Here is an 18489-nt window from a genome sequence, read left to right as displayed (position 1 = left end):
TTTGTCTTCTTCCTCCACAGCAATTGTCCTCCACTTTGTTGCACCCCTGCAATGCTGGGAAGGAGCTATGTAATCAATACAAGAACCGCTACAAGAGCATTATCCCATGTAAGCAGAGCTCTTCAGGGGTTGGCTCAGGCTCTTGGAGCTGGTTGGGATAGCACAGGATGCTGGGTTGGTGTAGGTGCCCCTCCGACACTTCAGAAATACTGAGCTACTTATCTCATCCTCTGTGGCCCCTGAAACCCTGAGGGATTTCTGGCCCCATTGTTCTATACCCCATTGGAGGATCCATGTTCTGCCCTTCAAATCCCCCTGCAAACTTAATCAAACATCACTATATTCCTGTTCTTGACGCTAGGCATTGCTGAACACTGCCATGTTCCATCCCGAGGCAGGTATTTGTGGGAAAGTGGAAGGAGTGACCCAATTTCTTTCAAACTTTAAAGCTCCTCTGGGCTCCACATGGTGTGTACATTTGGCCATTTCATAATCTTGCCTAAAACCCCATTGTACTTCCTGCTGTGCCATGTCACCCTTTGTCTCCTCAGCTGTCCTTAACCCCGAACATGTCCTGAGGCCTGGGGTGCTGCTGAGGAGACAACAGACAGTCACAGACTTTAATAAATTATGCCTTCCCCTTAATCAGTCTCTTTGTTGCTGCCCTAAAGCATCGGCCCACCTCCTTTCTCTTTCAGATGATCACTGCCGTGTGGTGCTGCAGCCCTCTGACACTGGGAATGGCTACATCAATGCCAGCTACGTGGATGTAGGTAGCAAGGAATTATTACCCTGGGAAGGGTAGGAAAGATGCCTGGCTGTGCTGGGTGAGGACAGTCCTGCTCACATGGGGGGGGGGGGGAGGGGGAGGCGGGCTGAGGTCTGGCTCTTCTTGCCCTCAAGGGATGTTCCCTGAATCCCCTCAGAGCTGCCTGGAGTAGCCTGGGTTTGTGTGTTCTCGTCTCTAACAAAAAGGGACATGTGTGAGGGGACAGGAGCTGAGATGCAGCCCCTGGGTACCCACTGTCTGTGCTGGCCAGGAGAGGTGCTGTGGGACACACTGTGCTGAGGGTTATGGGCTTTGGTGCCTGTGGAGATGGATGGATCCTTTATTTCATTCCCTGTTAAACATTTAACCCATGTGATCTGAGCTGTTTGAATCTCTCCCCTGCAGAGCTACCGAAGTCCACGCTTCTTCATTGCAGCTCAAGGTAGGTGCTCCCAAACCTCAATCCTCAGGAGATTGCAGTCACTGCCCTGAGAATTCTGGGGAATGAGGAGCTGGGATAGCAGCCAAGGAGCTGTGAATGGCTCACTCCAAGTCCCTGTATCCCATGGGTCTCTGTCCTGAACAGTGGTTACAGCTGCTTCAGGGCATGGAAGGTCTCAGTGGTAGCTTGGCAGCAGCTGGAGCTGGTGTCTGTGCTGCCCAGTCTGAGGACGTGGTCCTTCCACCCACAAGCCTACTTTGTTCCCTTTGGCAGCTGGCCAAAGGGAATAAACATGTCGGGGACAACCCTGCAAATGCCTGGCATGTCTGCACCCAGTGCACTCAGATACAACCTCTTCTCAACAGTGCGAAGCCTGGATGGGCTTGTCTGCTCTGTGCAGCATGCAGTGAGGAGATCCCTGCAGAGCTGCAAAAATGCTCTTTGGGAAATAGGACCCTAAATATGGGAGCAGCTCATAGTCATCTCAAGGGTCTGCATGCGGGAGCCCCTAAAGCAGCAGTGAATCCCTGACATGTCCTGGGCTCATCTTCTCTCCCTCCTCCTTGTCCTAATTTCTAACATGGTGATGGAGCCGATGTGGGCAGCACCCCTGTCAGGTGCTGACATCCCCTGGCTGTGCCTCTGTCCCTGGGTAGAGGAAAGCCTGGGAATGTCCAAATTGTGCAAGGGAACACACCCCTATGGCTTGGACACTGGCACAGGGCTTTCCTCTTCCTTCCCAAGGCCCCTTGGCTGGGACAGTGGTGGATTTCTGGCAGATGGTCTGGCAGGAGAAGACCTCAGTCATTGTGATGCTGACGGGCTTAGTGGAGCAGAACAAGGTAGAGAAAACCTCTCAGCCCATGCTCAGCCTGGGCATTGCCAGAGCCCAGGCTTCCATACATGCTGTGCTCCCAGTGCAGCCATCAGTGAGGGCAGGGAGCAGCTCTGCACCCCTGCAGTCCTCCCCTTGTGAGTTTGCCTATGCCCAGATGTCTCACTGCTGTTGACAGATCAAGTGTGAGCAGTACTGGCCAGAGCAGGAGCAGGTCTACGGTGACTTCACTGTGACACTCAACAACACCTGGACCACCACAGGCCTTGTCAAACGCATCTTCTGCCTGCAAAAGGTAAGCCTGGCATGGAACTGAGGTGAGAATGCAGGACGCATTTGGGTTCCAGCAGCTGGTGGGAGCTGTCAGCCACAAACCCTCTGGGGATCTCTGCCTGGTCTCCAGCACAAGAAGGTCTGGTGTTAGCACGTTGCTATCACTGGAATCCCTACCAGGGCATCAGTCCCAGGTTTCTGTGCCAGGCAAAGGCAGTCAGTCAGCTCCAGTGGTCACCCCAGAAGATGAGTCTGGACTGACAATGTGCATGGGAATGTTGTGGATTCTTGAGGGCTTGGGTGAGGAGATTGCACAGGGTATAAAAGCAGTTAAAGGGTATAAAATGGAATATCTGCACATCCAGGGTGATGGGACAGGTGCCCGCCTGTCACCTGAATCAATCTGCAGAAGGTCCACACTGAAGCTCCTTGGTCACTTACAGTCCTAAACCTGGACAGATAGTTTATGGTTTCAGAAAACCTGCATAGGGTCGTTTCTCAAGGTGGGTGCTCCTGCTGAAGTTACACTTCAGATAAAAAGCAGAAACTGAAGGAGCTGCAAGGAGGAAAACCAGGTACAATATAAAGAAATTGCAGTTATGCATATTCCTGTCCTTTCTTGTCTTGCCCAGAGCAAGATGTAGCTGAAATGTAAAGCTCCAAGAGCACCTGATGGTAAGATGTAGCATTAGTTCTTGCCAAGTGAATGTGATGTTTAGGGAAAAACACATAATGGTCTGGTAACAAAAGTGACTATGTTCACATTAGCGTAGAAACAGCCTTAGGGTATATATTTTCTGGGTAAGTCAGGGCTTTTTGATGACTGTAGAAATACCCTAAGCTGTGATTTTTATAATTTTCCTCTGGAGTACAAGCTGCTTTTCCTGCTTTGTGTTCACTGTTCACAGCACAGTGAAGCAGAGGACAAAATTAATTGTGTGTCTGTGTGATGGATGAATCTGCCCTTTACTGTCTGAGGAGCTTATGCTGTGGGTGCTGGAGGATACCTCTGAAGTGGTATTCTCACTGCTCCCTCCTTGCTGGCATGCAGTCACTTCACACAAGTCTGCTGGCTGCTTCCAGCTCCCTATTGCCAGCCACGTCTCCCTCTTTGCAGGCAGGCTGTGCTCTCCCAAGAGCGGTGGAGCAGTTTCACTACCTGCTGTGGCCAGACCACGGAGTGCCCAGAAACCCTTCCCAGCTCCTGTACTTGGTGGAGGTGGTGAACAAGAGGGTGTTGGAAGCGCCTGCTGGACCCGTGTTGGTGCACTGCAGGTACCAGGCTGGGCGAGTTTGGGTGCTGGGGCATTGCCAGCAGGGGCAGCACTGACCCAGTTTTCTGTGTCCTCAGTGCAGGGATCGGGCGCACAGGTACCTTCATCGCCCTGGACTTCCTCTTGAAGATGGGAAAGGCTGAGGGGAAGGTGGATGTGTTTCACTGCGTGCAGCAGCTGCGGGAGCAGCGGGTCAGCATGGTGCAGACCAAGGTGAGGAGACGTACTTGCTCCCTGCACACCTCGGGCTGCAGGTCCCATTCCCACCTGTGGGAGTCGGCACAGGCAGGCGGCCAGAACAACCACAAAACCATGGCTGGAATGCCAAGAGTAAATTTATGTCATTACCTCCCTAGCTGGAGGATCCCAAAGCAACACCCAGGAGGTGACACACGAGTAGGAGCACCAGCACCATCAGGCTCAGTCAATCTTAGGGGACGGCGGGGCTGCTGTTTGCACCCATTTATCAAGGGCACGTGCAGTTTACCAGCTGTGCTGTGATCTCTTCTGTGTTTCTATTATCTGTGGTCTTTGATTTCTCCCAAAACAGTGAGCTCAAGCTTGTCTGTAAGAATGGCCTCCAAGTTTCTGTAAACACCTACATTATCTCTACACAGATTCTACTCCTCAATGCAGACAGATGATAAACAGCAGTGTGCTGTATGTAGGATTTCTCACACTGTCATTTTCCAGACCTTGGCATTCCCAGCTGTACAGCCACTTGAGCAAATCCACCATGCTCCTTGCCATTCTTCTGCTTTCAACTCTTTGCTCTCAACACCACCCTTCCCAGGGATGTGGCATGCAAAGCTGAACTAGCTGTGCTGTTCATGATCTAGCCACAGGGACTCGGGCTGCCAGGTGGTGGATACTGCAGGATCCTTTTTCAATACTGTGTCCAAACCTAGTTGGGCTCTGTGTTTCCCTGAGACTCTCTGAGGTATCAGCAGCATTTGTATGGATCGGTCACCCTGATATAGAAGGGCTGTCTTGTAGGCAAGGATCATGAATGAGAGTCCACCTCTCCCTCAGGCTTTTAGGATGTCTGCCCTCCTGGCATCTCTTGGGCAGCAGCGTCCTGGCCTAGGGACTATGTCCCTGTGATCTGCTTAGTGCTGGGTTCCTTTGGAGAAAACTAGGTTGGGCTGGACCAACCATCTGCTTGTAGGAGGTCGACTTAGTCCACAGGTTTCCTGAGCTGCCTTCCCCAGAACAGGGGTCTGGTCTGAGAGGGAGCATTAAACCTCAGGAAGATGATCTTGTCTGGGTTGCTGGAATTGCTGGCTGCATCCCAAAGCAGGGCTGCCTGCAATGAGAAGCGTCTGGCCTCAGGGATCTGCAGCAGGAAGGTGAAGGATGAACCTGGCTCACTTCTGGCACAGTTTGATGACAGCTGGTGGTCCGGAGCTCCAGGGCTCTTCCTGGACTGGCTCCAGACTGCGCAGCTGACCTGTATCCTCATGCAGGAGCAGTACAGCTTCCTTTACGAGGCGCTGCTTGAAGGCTTGCTCTGTGGCAACACCGGGGTCCCAGTGGAGAGCATCTCCACCCTTGTCCACTCCCTTCGAGAAGATGAGACCTCAGGCCACAACAGTGTCCTAGAGAAGGAGTTCAAGGTACCACCAGGATATGGTGCACTGGGGCTGTGAGGGCTCATCTGTGATGCCAACACCATCACTGCTCCCCTCCCCAGCAGTGGGATGGAGACGGGGGATCCTTTCTCTGGGGTGGCTCAATAAGGTGAAGGCAGGAGGAAGGACTGACAGGCAGGACTGACTTTGGTGAATCACCTCTACAGGCCCTGCAGAGCTTTTCTGAGTTGTTCCAGCTCCTGCCGTGCAGAGAAGCAGAGAAACCCAGAAACCAACCCAAGAACCGCAAGCCAGGGATCCTGCCAGGTAACACTGGCAGGGCTGGGCAGCCCCTTGCTCTAAAATCCAGTGTCTGATAGCAGCAGGGGAAAACAATGCTTTCCTGCTGCCTCCCTCCCTGGCCCATGGCACTCACAGGTTCTGCTCAAGGTCCAGTCATTGTTTTCTGGTTAGTAGATAATAAATACTGATTCCTTCTGAGCCTGTTGGAAGTACATGGGGTACACCTGGGATAAAGATGTCCCTGGTCTAAACTTTCCCAGTGGAGAAGCTCAGATGAGGCACATCAGGGAGCAGTGAGGAGGATGGATCTGCTGTGCAGTGCCCATGAGGTTTTGGATAACCCACATCAGCGTGCCCTGAGCTGTTGCAGCCATGGGTGTGGTGGTGCCTGTCCATTCAAGCCTCTCCAGCCCATGCTGCAGGGAGCTATGTTGACCATATCTGTTGCAGGGAAAGCCCACTGCCTCTCTGTAGGGAGAGAATGATCCATTACTTCCCTCTCTCTGCTCCTTGCCTCTGCAGCGGATTCCTGCCGGCCCATCCTGATGTCCTCGGTGAACGCAGACGGCTCGCCAGCTTACATCAACGCCGTGTTTGCCAGCGTAAGGCTCCGGCCCCCGCCAGAGTGGGAGCTGCTCAGGGCCCTCCCGCGCACCTCTGCTCAAGGCCAGGGGAGAGCATCCCAGCCAGGGCTGAGGTGCCCCAGCCCTCGGGCTCCTGCACAGTGACTGCTGGCCCTGCTGCCAGGAGATGGCCCCCGCGATCGGGATCGGCGGAGCCCTGCCCGTGCAGGCAGCGCAGCAGCCTGTGCTGGCCACAGCCTGCGGGCAGCTGAGCCCGGGTGTCATGAGCTGAGGGGGCAGCGGGGCTCAAACCGAGCTGCTCTGAGCAGGGCTGGGGTGGCCTGTGTCTTCTCCATCTCCGCAGGGAGGCAGGGAGCCATTCCTGCTGTGGGAAGGGCTCTCGGGGAGTGGATCGTGGAACTCTCCCCCCACATGCATTACGGTGTGTTTTGCAGACGTACACCGAGGAGGAGAGAATCATCATCACCCAGCTGCCTTTCCCCACCACGCTGGTGGATTTCTGGGCTCTGGTTTGGGATTACACCTGCACATCGGTGGTAGTGCTGAATCAACTGCAGGAGCTGGACAAGGTCAGCAGCCCAAGCACAGCTCTCCCCTCCTGGTTCCCTGTGGGGCCGAGCAGTGTGATTTCTGCCTTTGACCCTGCATGGCTCTTACCATGAGAGCCCTGCTTGCACCAGGACCTACTGCAGGCTTGTGGGGCTCCACCTGGGAGAGCCCTGAGGACAGTCCCAGCACCACGGTGCCACAGCAGTGGGCTGTCCCCCAGCCTCACTGCAAGTGAGCATCCCTCAGGTTTTGTTTACCCCTGCCCCGGTGTCCTCTCTGCTGGAGTGTTATCTTCTGGCTGCAGTACTGGGTTGGTGCCCAGCAAGTGTCTGGCAGAGACATGTGTACATGGCTTATGGGCAAGGGGCTGGTGTGAGCCCACCCATGCGAGGGGCTGAGCTCTGCCCTGCATGCAACCTGGAGCCGTGTGTGATCATGCACCTCTCCCCCTCCCCCAGACATACGTGCTGTTCTGGCCCACCCAGGGCGAAGATGACTATGGCCGTTTCCATGTCCAGCTGATCTCAGAGGAGCCTGGGGCTGGCTTCACAACCTGGACACTTGTCCTCAGCAATAGACAGCAGGTGGGCTCTTTGCTCAGAGATGGCAAACTCCTTTGAGAAGAACCTTTGTGAGAGCTGGGAGGACCAGCTGTCAACAGGCTTTAATTTGGGGTCAAAGTCACAGCTAGAGATGGCAGAGGGATCTGGTGGAGTCCTGGAAGGGCACTGGCCAGAGCAGGGTCTTTTTCCTTGAGAGAGAGGTTACTCACAAGGAAGTGAGGCTGCAGGCAGAGATACAGCTCAGAGGTATTTTTGTGTGCCTTTCCAACTAGAGGACAGCAGCTGTGGATGGAGTTTGTGCATATTGGTGGTTCATGGAAGGGGACAACTATTGCAGGCAGCTGGACATGGGACTGGTGTCAGTCTGAGCTGCACCTGGTGCTCAGCTCTTCTCTTATGCTCTGTCCATCTGCCGATCTCAGAGCACTCAGTGGAGGAGGGCAAAGTCTGGAGTGGCATCTCCCGTTGTGAAGCTGTTCCCTTGATCCAGTGTGCATGGCTGAGCCAGGACTGGCATGCACTGTCCCTCTCCTTCCCTCCATGAAGCCAATAGGTCTCTGCTCTGCCCAGCCCAGTCTTTCTTCCCCGCTAGCCCAAGAAAGCTGCAGTGGAAATCCGGTTACATCAACTGACAGACTGGCCCATGCAGCAGCATCTTCCCCCGCACCCTGACACCATCATCAGCTTGCTAGGGAAGGTGGAGACACACCATCGGCAGAGCCAGGATGGACATATCCTTGTCACCTGCTGGTGAGTGATGTCTCTTGGAGGAGCAGCCATGGCACAGAGCTGGACACAGCCCAGACTGTGTCAGTGAACTTGCTCACAGCTCCATCTTGGGTGGATGTATGGATATGGGGTCAGCTATGTTCAGGGAGGAAGGCTTCCCTGTGGAGGCTAGCTGGGTGTGGGATCTGTGGGCAAGATCATCCTGAGAGTGTGGGTGTCTAGGAGGACACCTCTGAGGCCCTGCCCTGCCACCTGATCCCAGAGCAAATGGCTCTCCCTTTACCCTCCTCCTCAGGGATGGAGCCAGCCGGAGTGGGATCTTCTGTGCTGCTAGTTTCCTGTGTGAGCAGATCCAGAGTGAGGGGATGGTGGATGTATCCCAGGCTGTGAGGATGCTGAAGAGGCGGCGGAGACAGTTCATTAAAGATGTGGTAAGTGCTGACTTCCAACCCAGAGGGATGGCAACACTAAAACAAGAGCCATATCCTGGATTGCCACAGCAGCTGCCCTGCCCCTCTGTGTTCAGATCATCCTGAGGCCAGCAGGGGTGCATGAGATCTTTGAAAACCCTGTTGTCTGCTGCTGGGATGTACCCACTCACTCAGCAGCAGGTTCTGCAGAACTGAATGGGCACCAAAGCATCCTGCATGATGAGTGGCCCCTTTCTGGTCCACCTGGCTGCTCAACACTTTGTGCTGTGGAGGCTGGCTCTCCTCCCAAAACCAGCTGGCTCCAGTGCTGGGGTAGTCCAGCCCTCCAGCTCCTGGAGTACATGCCTGTGATTCCTCAGCAGGGGAAAGTGGACTCCAGCTGGGAGGAGGAGGGTGGACTGTACCTGTATTTGGCATGCTCAGGAAGCTGTTGGAGACCAGGGCTGACATGCCACTGCAGGTGTTGGTCCACCAGAGTCTCATGCGCATCCTTTTTTTCCACAGGAACAGTATGGGCTCTGCTATGAACTAGCCCTCAGTTACCTGAATTCCTTTGAAACCTATGGGAATTTCAAGTAGGGGCATGACCACAGCCCATCTCTGGATGGGACTTTGACTCCCTGGATAACTCTTCATCAGTAACAGTGGAAGCAAGAGGAAACAAAAGGGATGTGCATGACCCCAAGATGCTTCACTCCCCTGAAAAACCACCCCAAGGGTCCTCCATGGCTGGAGAGCACAATCTGGACTGTCTCGAAATTGTGGCCAGGCTTTGAAATGGGAACCTGACCCTTTGCTCAGCACTTGTGCAGGAACTTATCTGGAATCACATCCTGAGTATGCAGAGCAGAGGCACTAGGGCTTGACCTATCCTTCCTTGCCAAGGATGTCGAGCACAGCTGTCTCATCCAGGTTCCATTGTCCCCTCAGGTAGCCCCGAAGAAAGTGGGGTAGCACCAACACCCACATTGTGTTTGGTCAGGGAAGTATCAAACTGCTGCAAGATCCATGGTGCTGAGGAGCACAGGATATCTGTCCTACTTTGGGAGAAGCATGAAGCCCAAAGTCAACAAGACCCAACAGTGGGACAACCCATGGTTCTGCAGGGCTAAACTGGTGCTTCAAACCCCACACAATCCCTTCTGGGGGCTTCATCTTCCAGGTGCTTCTCCAAGTGCCACTGCCCTACCACCTCCAGAGAAACTCTATCATCAGCCTGTCTGGCTGCACCATGGCAATCCCAGGTTATAGTGGCTCAGCTTGAATATCCTGGATGTGCTTCAAGCAGTACTCAGAGACAGGAGACCTGAGAACCAGGAGTGACCCCATGGCTCTCTGTCCTGTGTCTTACCAATAAAGGCCATGGTGGTGGTGACCTCTGATTTTCGCTTTTCTTCCAGGTTTGACCCAGCACAGGGGCAACAAAGGAACTGAAAGCACAGAGATCCCACAGCTCTGGCCACAGCATGGGCACAGAATACACTCTTGGCCAAAATGTGTGTTGAGGGACATCACCCTTGATGGATTCCCACTACAAGTCTGCTCCGAACTCACATGAGAACTGTCCAGCTCAGCTCAGGAGCTCAGAAAGGCTGTCAGGCACCACTAGGGCAATACGGGGTCATAGCAGCCCTGCTTGTGGCCCCTCTCAACAAGGCACAGCAAGGCAACGTGACCCCACAGGGTCAATGAGGGGACCAGGCAGCAGCTGAGTGGGACAGGCAGCCCCTCCAAACCATAAGCCTTTATTTGTTGTGCAGACAAAACAGGCAGAGTCACAAAGCAGTCCAGCCAGGCCTTGGCTGAATATCAGCAGAGAGGGCAGAAGGGTTGGAAACCCAGAGCACAGCAGGAGAATGCCATCATCCTGAGCCTGTGTGGGTCTGGGATTGGGAAATCTGGCATACAAGTCCTGCTTCCAGGAAAGCAAAAATAGAAGCAAAGCTTGAAAAAAAGGACTACAGAAGGCCAAATTCAAAGGCCTTACAAAAGCAGTAAGCAAAAGCTGGGAGGTGAAGGGGCTGAGGATTGAAAATATTCAACCCTTCTTGACCTCCTGTTTTTCTCTTGCCTTGCTGAATTGGATAAATTGCATGGGACCCCCATGCTGGTAGTCACAGAAGAGCCAGGGGACATGGCAGCCATCAGCACTGGGCTGGGTTATCCTTCCCATTTTCTCCATTTACTCACTGCTCTGGATGTCCCCACGGTCCTGGCTGGGGCTGAAGTGACTGACCTCCAGCCTAGCCCCCTTTACCTATGGCGAAAAAGGGCACCCAGTGTCAGAGACAGGCTGGAGCCCAGGGCAGTGCCTGCCACAGCCCAACACTTTCATCTCAGCTGTGCCCAGCCACAGGACCCCAGAGGTGCTTGTCAGTGCCGAGACGAGAGCAGCAGCACCTCAGCCTGACCCTCCTGAGACCCGACCCTGCAGATCCCTGGTAGGGATGGCGCACACACGGGTCCCTCAAAGACCTGAGTCTTTGGGATGCCTGTCTTTGCTCACCCCTGCCCCTGCTCCAGGCTGGGAGCACTGCCTGGAACCAGACTCTGCTGCCATGTGGGGCTCAGTGGGCAGAGCCATCCTGACCATCCCCAGCCAAGGCAAATGGGGAGATGTGTCAGTGCAGTGTATGAGCTGCTGCTTCTCCTGGGGCTCAGGTCCTCCTAGGAGATTGCTGCCTCATCCCAGCTGTCCCACAGCCCTATAGTCCCCTCCGTGATGGTTGTCTGCAGAATTGCGTTTTCCTACCTTTTTAGTTACCCTCCTTAGTTTTGTTGGGCAAATACTTCCTTTTCCTGGAAAGGCAAAGGGGAGTTCTGGGTAAGAGACTGGCATTGTGCATGTCCCTGCTGAACCTGTCCGATTCCTACTCACCTGGAGATCACAAGCCACAGGATAACGGCAGCCACGAGGAGGACTGCCAAAAGCACAACCAGTCCAATCACAATCCCATGCCACGAGCCTGCAGTCTGCTCTGCAACTAACACAGAGCCAGGGGTGAGTGCCACAGCCTGGCCTCCTGCTGGCAATGGCCCCAAGAATGGCAAAGGGTATGTGCAAGTGTGTAGGCCTGTGTCCTGGCTGAGGCTTCTTCTGGGAGGGAGGATCACCCCATGTGTGGGAATCTTGCTCTGTTCCACGTGAGACCCAGAAGCTCCTGCCCTGTGCCAGCTCATTTCCAGGGAAGCTGCCAGGCTGGCAAAAGGGAACACGCAGGAGAGAGGCTTGGGCACCACGAGCAAGGAGACACTTACCAACAGAGAAGCTGTAGCAGACACAGGTGAACTTCTCTGCCTGTTGGAGGAGACAGGAGGGAGAGCTCAGCCCACTCGTGCAGCACTAGCCTACCTGGCAGCACAGGTCCCCACCCAGGGCCACCGAGTGAGCCGGCTGTGGCCCAGGAGCCCAGGGACACCATCCTGCCCAGGCACGGGAGAGGAGTGTGCCCTCACAGCCAGCCCAGACGCAGCGAGGGGCCCAGCCCCGGCCGGCAGCATCCCCAGGGAGCAGGAGCCCCGCGATGGGTACCTGCGGCGAGAGGCGGACGAGGCGCAGGAGGGCCGTGTAGTCGCAGCCCGGGCGGAGGGCAGCGTTGTGGTGGCCCTGCCCGCGGCTGCCGTCGCCCAGCACGAAATCCGTGGGGGCGGTGAGGTTGAGAAGAGCGGCCAGGTAGACGCTGCCATTGAAGAGCTGTGGCTGCCCCGCGCAGATGCTCTCCGTCACCGAGCCGTCGTGCGTCGTGGCCACGATCAGCTGGTGCTCCCTGCAGGGCCCAAAGTCGGTGGGACGGGGGGGACAGCGGGGACAGTGGAAAGGAGGCGTCTGCAGGCCAGCGCTGGCGTGGGGAGAGCCATGCCGGGGCTGCAGAGCTGCGGGAGCTGCGCTCACCTGGCTGCCTCAGAGGGACGGGCGATGGGGCGCAGGGGGAGCACGGCCGTCCCTTGGGATGGGGCGATGTCGCGGACGCTGCGGCAGCTGATGCCCTGGGGGTGCGGGGTGTCTGGAGGGGAACACCCGCCGAATGAGCACGGGCAGGGCTGTGCGAGGAGCAGGGCCAGCCTCGGGCAACGCAGCTCTGCCGAGCGCAGCTCCTCCGTGCCCAGGCTCCTGGGACAGCGACACAGCAAAGCTTACCCGAGCTGCCGGTGGGAAACTCCCTCGCCAGCGCAGCCCCGGCTCCAGCAGCCGTCAGTCCCCGGATCGTCACCGCGTAGCTGCGGCCAGGGCTGTGCTCCGGCAGCCGGTGCTCGGTGACGGAGCCATTGAGCCGCAGCCGCTCCATCTCCAGCACGCCGCTGTCCCCGGCGTTCCTGGCCGTGATGCTCAGCTGCGGACAGGAGACACAGCTGGAATGCAGCAGCTCTCAGCTGCCCGCTGGGAAGGTGCCTGCAGCTGGCAACGGCCCTGCCAGCCTGCCCTTCCGTGTGCCTGGCCCGGTGGGGAAGGCTCCGGAGAGGAACGGGCAGGAGCCTCAGCCCCACGCGGGGACCTCAGAGCAGAGAAGAGGAGAGGAGGAATTTGGAGCCAACACTCGGGATGTGCGAGCAGCAGCCTCTGTGAGCACAGGGCTGAGCCCCTGTGAAGGGAAGAGGGATGCTGTTCGTTTGAAGGGCTGTAGATACATGTTCTGAGCCCGAGGACAGGTCATCCCAGATGCATTGCAACACGAGAGGCACTGTGGTGACATCCTCCGCAGGAGGAATCTCTTTTCTCTTGTGTAAGGTTGGACTCTGAAGGCTTTCTCTAAGAGAAAAGGAGAAGGACTAAAGTTTCCGTAAGTAATACAGATGAAAGATCCCCATTTGCCCATGCATCGTCTGAATATGTTATGAGATCCCTGGCCATTCTCACTTGATGCCTTTACAGAAATATATTCTGGGCTTATGCAAAAGAGAAGACAACTGAAAGTGGACAGAAAGGACTGTTTTCACCAACACTGGTGTCTGAGAGCAGGTGAGCTGAACAGGCTCACAAAGTGTTGTCAAGAGCTTGTCTGACAGTTTCTACAGGAAAGAGCTAAGAAACAGCATGCAACGTCCCTGTCACACCGTGGAGACCTCTGTCGTCTGTCAGAGAGGGCCTAGAGCACTCTGAGAACGATCTCACCAGCACACACACCCCTCCCACTGCTAGAGAGCAGAGCTGTGCTGCGGAACGTGTCCCAAATCCAGAGACAGAGGAGATGCTTCTAGCCGTGCATTGAGGAAAACTCCACAGAACAGTGCAGCTCTCTGTAGGAGAGACTTTCAAGAGGGACTTTCAGAGAATTACTCAAACCACAGGCTTTTCTGTGGCAGGAACCAGAAACAAGTATGCAAGAGACACAGGAAACCCAGGGATGCCACCCCAGAAGACACATCACCATGTCTTGCAGACCAATCTTCAGATGTTTGCCAAGCCCATAGCAGAGCAGAACCAGGAATTAAGCCTAGAGGACCTGAAGAAGTCACCAACTCTCTGGGCACCTCCACAGCATGACACATGTTGAGAATGAAATAGAAAATGTTTGTGCTCATCAGAGCCAGATATTCACAGGCTGGGAACTGTGGCTCATCCCAGCTGTCCCGTTCCCACACTTCCCAGTCTGCCTGCACACAGCTCCAGGCCCGGAGCTGAAGGTCTGCCCTGGTCCCTTGGTACCTGGTATCCGATGATCTCCCCTTTGCAGGAGGGCAGCGCCTTCCACCTGAGAGAGCCCCTGTTGGGATCCAGCCACAGCTCCTCTGGTTTGTCCGGCACTGGAAGCACAGACGGTGGGGTCACACACAGGGCCATGAGCAGGGGCTGAGGCCAGAGGAGGGTGCAGGCAGCTCCTGGCCATGGGACAGGCTGCAAAGGGACTCCCAGGAAGGGTTTGTTCCCTGCAAAGGCTGCACGTGCTGCAGCAGGGGGAAGCACAACAGTGGGGTGTGGCATGGGACAATGAGAATGGGACGTGCCCTGCTCAGGGCTCTTCTCACAGCCCCTTCCCCAGAGCTGCCCAGGATTCGAGCAGCCCTGATCCCAGGCATATCACTGCAGGGAGCAGAGATGCTCTGCATGAGCTGACAGGTGAGGAGAACATCTATCCACCTGTGACACAGCTCTGGACTGTTCTTCGTCTCTGATATCTCTGTTCACATACCTGTTTCCTCTGTCATGAACAACCATGAGAAAAGGGTTTCATTGGGGGGCAGGCTGATGGTGACACTATACTCAGTGAAGGGCTGCAAAGGAGAGCAGGTGAATGTTCCTGCCTGGCCATGTAACATCTGCTCTCCATTCACCTCCTCAGCCTCACAGGGAGGAGAGGAAGGCGCTGCCAGCCGGCACATGGCCCTCATGCCCTGGCAGGCATCAGGGAACCTGCAGGTCCAGTTCAGTTTGATGCTGGTGCTGGAAATCTCAAAGGTCCCGGGGACAACCTGGAGGACTTCTGTGAAGGAAAGATTGCCAGAAGGTCACTCTCTTCCCTTCCACTCCCAGCCATGCAAGGATGCTGCAGTCAGACAACCTTGCTCATCACACAGCCCGGTGGGAGGGAAAGGGAGAGACTGAAGGTGGTCACTGCAGCTCTCTCAAAGGGGAGCAGGAGGAGTTGGACAGGAATGAATGTGGGTGAGTGAGGGAACTACTGCTGCTCAAGCAATTTTCCCCATCGATTCAAAACTGAGGTGTCTGTGTGTCCCAGAATCTCTACAGTCCAGCAGGTACAGCTCTGCTCTCCCTTGGAGGGAACATGAATGCCCTAAGCTGTGAGAAGAGGGTGCCAAGCCTGCACCCACCATTCCACAGAGCCTGGAGGGGGCCCAGCCCACATGGAGCAAGCTGTGGTGCTCACAGCTGCACTGTCTGAGAGGACACAGGCAGCAAAGCCCTCTGATCCTGCTCAAACTGTGATGCTGTGTGCTGGCCACAAACCCCACCACACATCCCTCCCCCATGCTCTTCTCCTTTGTGCACATCAATTTGCCAGAAGCCCACAGGGAGACCCTTATCACTGACAACCTCAGTGGTGATCCACAGGCTGGACTTGACACTGCCTTCAACAGCACTTGCCATTTCCCCAGGCAGCACGGAGCCACAAATCTCCTGTGCCCCCCAGCCTGCTTTCCCTGTTCAGGGAGGGCAGAGCAAGGCAGCCAAGAGGGCTCCCAATCCATTCCTTACCGATGCACTCTACGCTGGACCGAATGCGGGCCCAGGCACCTTTGGAGTCTCTTCCATTCCAGATTTCTCTGTACACAGGTTTCCCACGAGTGAAAGACTGGACTTCGCTTGAACATTTGACATGGGTGAAGGATGGCTGGAAACCTTCAGGACAACTCAGCATCACTTCTTCATTCTTCTTGTAATTCTTCTGGTCTGGTGCCAGCTGGAGTCTGGAGTCCCACAGGGGCCTTTGGCACATTTCTGGCAGAGGTGAAAGTGGGTGTTACTTGGGCTGGAGGTGATGAGATGGGGTATGGGTGGGTGGTGGGAGACAAATCCCCAGTAACTCCTCCAGCCAGTGAAGGGGGAGGGAAGGTGACACATCCATCTGCTGGGATGTGACCTGCAGGCAAGAGTTGTTGGGAAGGGGCTTTCTTTGTGCATGGAAACTGTGAAGGATCACTCATCTGTGAACCTTCCCCATTCACCCTTGTGTCCTGGGCACCATATTCCCTTCTCCACAGCCCACAGCAGGGAGATTCCCAGGACAATCACCCCTGCACCAGGAGATGCCCTCCAACCTCTCATTCAGGCCTGTCACCCAGCCCAGCTCAGCTGGCACTTGCTGGCCCGTGGCACCACCACTCCTGCTGGGATGCATGTCCCTTCAGCCATGGCTCATCCCTCCCACAGGGATCAGCCATGCCCCTGTGACACTTCTGGGCTCCCTGTTCTCACTCACTCAGTCCCTTGGCCGCTCTCCTCCTGCCCCACACCGCTGGGTAGTGGGACAGGAGGTGAGCAGTGCCTTCTCCATTCACATCTCCTGCTTTACCAATGCCCCTGCCCTCTTCTCCTGACACAACCCTTCCTTCTCATCATCTCCTCACCAAATTCTCCATCCTCCAGGCTGAGTAGGCACAGCTGGTCCCAGCAGTTTGTCCAGTGCTGCAGGGGGAGGCTTTGTGGCAGTGATTGTTCCAGACAAGAACACTGGCTCCTGGAAGGAGCTCTTGCCTGTTCAAGCTTCTGCAAGAAGCTTTGTGAGGCCTGAAAGGGCTTAAAATACAATCTTCCTTCTCCCAAAGGGGCAGGCAAGGGATCTCACAAGGTTCAGATCCACCTCTGAACAGCCACAAAGGGAAATGCTGGTGACAAGCCACTTGTGCTCAGGCTTTGCTCTCAAACAGCCCCGATGGCAGAGGACCAGAGATGCCCAGCTGAGCACCACAACCAGCAGCATTGTCCCCTGGCACACCACCATGACCCACCTCATGCTGAGGTACCCAGCCACTGATCCTGCCCCAGCCCATCTGCCTGGCAAAGCAGCAGCAAATTCCCTCTTGCACTGCTCTCAGCAGGCACAATGTCCCTCAGGCATACCTGGGGATAGGATGTGTACAGGAAGTGACACCTCTTCTCCCTGAAGACCCTTCCCCTGATTCACAGTGTGTGAACTGATGCCCAACTCATGCCCATTGTCTCCAGGGAATGATGGGCAAACTGGTTTTCTGAAGAGTGTGACCCATCACCGCACATGCAGCCCAGTCCTGTCTGTCCCACAGAGCCCCAGTGTACACTGCATTGTAGCTCCTGTCCCTGGGGCCGAGGCAGTGGGTGCCCCAGCTGACACAGCCCTCAGGAGTCCATCTGGGCTCCAGCCCAGGGCTGCAGGCAGTGAAGATGAATATTCAGCTTATAGGAGGAAAGGCAGCAAAGTCTTCCAAGAGGAAGAACCACTTCTTACCTGTTCCCTGAGGCACTACCTGGATGTTGAAAAGTTCTTCCTGGCCATGTGCTGACAGCAGAGATGCAAGGGCCAGGAGAAACCTCAAAGCCAGCGACTGCAGGGCCATTCTAGTGTGAAGTCCCCAGGCAGGACTGAAATCTCAGCCCCACTCGCTGCCTCTGAGCCCAGGCATCTGTATCTGACTGCAAGGCTTGCAACCACAGGAAGGAAACAGATGCATCTCCTCATGAGATACAGGAGGCTTCCTCTTTGGCCAGGGAGCCTCCCATCACTGTCAGCACTTCTGCCTTTTGATATCTTTTTGCCCCAGGAGCATCCAGGCTCTGGGACTCAACAGAAGGAACCTTGTCACCAAGATCCCAGAGTTTCCTCCCAAAACCCTGCTAGTTACCAGGGCATTCAAGAAGAATTACTCCTGTTTCTGAGGTAATATCCAAGTGCTTCCTGACACTGCGTGGGTTTTAGAGTGGTGATGAGTCACTTCCCCTCAATGATCACAGGAGATGGAGGACCTTTGAGAAAGCACATAAAGAGATGGTCAGAAGCACAGATAGGAATGGGGACATGAACTGCAAGGAGTATTTCAGTGCCTGAAACAGTCTGCAGTCCTTCTGAAAGAAACACTCAACCCACAGCCTCTCTCATCCTTCCCCGCTTCTCTATCCTCAGCTGCCTCCTCCTCCTGCTCCCTCTCAGCCTCGCAGCACTCTCATCTGTCCCCAAGTGTGCAGACCACGCTGCCCTACAGTGCCAGCTGTGTGCTTGAGAAAACACTCACAGTACTAAACCATGCCCCTTGCTCATCAGCAGCCACTGCTTTTCTCTTCCTCCAGAACCTCCCATCTACTTTGGATGTCTCGGATTCCAGAAGGGTGGGTGATCAGACATGGGGGGGCTACAGAGGAACAGAGACCATACTTGTCCCTCAGCTCTGCCTGTGGCACATGCACAGGACACACTCCTGCCCAGGGTGAAGGGTGGTCTGCTCATGGCTCCCCTCAACAAGGTGCAGTTAGCTCAGCACCCACAGGGAACAGCACCTCACAAGGGCAATGAGGTGACGAGGCAGGAGCTGGGGGACAGCAGGTAGCCCCCTCCAAACCACAAGCCTTTACTGGCTGTCTGGACAGAGCTGGTGGAGTCATGAGGCTGACAGCCCAGGGTATGACTGGCTATGGGGATATGGCGTGGGAAGCAGGGCAATCGTGGAGGTGGCAACTCTTCTCCCCTATCCCAAGCCTGCTCATTCCTCTTTCTCAACCAGCAGCAGCCACACAGGGT

The 18489-nt window shown here is 55.5% G+C and overlaps 2 protein-coding genes across 10 annotated transcripts in view; one reads left to right on the top strand and one right to left on the bottom strand.

The window, feature by feature from the left end:
* LOC125319971 (receptor-type tyrosine-protein phosphatase kappa-like) overlaps positions 1 to 9698 on the top strand; it is a 28999-nt gene extending 19301 nt beyond the window's left edge. For 5 of the 9 annotated variants that reach the window (XM_048291828.1, XM_048291827.1, XM_048291823.1 and 2 more), the window contains 15 exons: positions 21 to 108; positions 699 to 769; positions 1175 to 1211; positions 1956 to 2053; positions 2225 to 2341; positions 3437 to 3594; positions 3671 to 3806; positions 5060 to 5209; positions 5392 to 5491; positions 5990 to 6069; positions 6486 to 6620; positions 7059 to 7184; positions 7756 to 7913; positions 8188 to 8323; positions 8828 to 9698. In XM_048291828.1, the coding sequence (XP_048147785.1) occupies positions 21 to 108; positions 699 to 769; positions 1175 to 1211; positions 1956 to 2053; positions 2225 to 2341; positions 3437 to 3594; positions 3671 to 3806; positions 5060 to 5209; positions 5392 to 5491; positions 5990 to 6069; positions 6486 to 6620; positions 7059 to 7184; positions 7756 to 7913; positions 8188 to 8323; positions 8828 to 8902 (1665 nt within the window). In that variant the 3' untranslated portion in view covers positions 8903 to 9698. The other 4 variants (XR_007200946.1, XM_048291826.1, XM_048291825.1 and 1 more) reach the window with 4 other exon arrangements.
* A 334-nt stretch (positions 9699 to 10032) lies between these two features.
* LOC125319972 lies at positions 10033 to 17424 on the bottom strand. The gene is made up of 11 exons (XM_048291831.1): positions 17206 to 17424; positions 15477 to 15719; positions 14452 to 14742; positions 13968 to 14065; positions 12462 to 12654; positions 12216 to 12327; positions 11856 to 12090; positions 11582 to 11621; positions 11202 to 11307; positions 11076 to 11122; positions 10033 to 10580 (listed from the first exon to the last, which is right to left on the bottom strand). The coding sequence occupies exons 1-10, from the start codon at positions 17312 to 17314 to the stop codon at positions 11080 to 11082; spliced, it is 1470 nt and encodes a 489-aa protein (XP_048147788.1). The 5' UTR covers positions 17315 to 17424; the 3' UTR covers positions 10033 to 10580; positions 11076 to 11079.
* Between the last annotated feature and the right edge of the window lie 1065 nt (positions 17425 to 18489).

Source organism: Corvus hawaiiensis, chromosome Z (assembly GCF_020740725.1).
Source record: "Corvus hawaiiensis isolate bCorHaw1 chromosome Z, bCorHaw1.pri.cur, whole genome shotgun sequence".
Classification (NCBI taxonomy): Eukaryota; Metazoa; Chordata; class Aves; order Passeriformes; family Corvidae; genus Corvus; species Corvus hawaiiensis.
This window is presented reverse-complemented; position numbering and strand designations above follow the sequence as displayed.

Bases quoted from the DNA above. Each gene is read 5' to 3' on its own strand.
- LOC125319972 (XM_048291831.1), bottom strand. From the start codon at position 17,314: ATGGCCCTGCAGTCGCTGGCTTTGAGGTTTCTCCTGGCCCTTGCATCT. The intron at 12,328-12,461 runs GTAAGCTTTGCT...GTTCCCCTCCAG, and splicing joins GTTTCCCACCGGCAGCTCGG to ACACCCCGCACCCCCAGGGC. The intron at 11,308-11,581 runs GTAAGTGTCTCC...GCTCTGTGTTAG, and splicing joins CTGCTACAGCTTCTCTGTTG to TTGCAGAGCAGACTGCAGGC.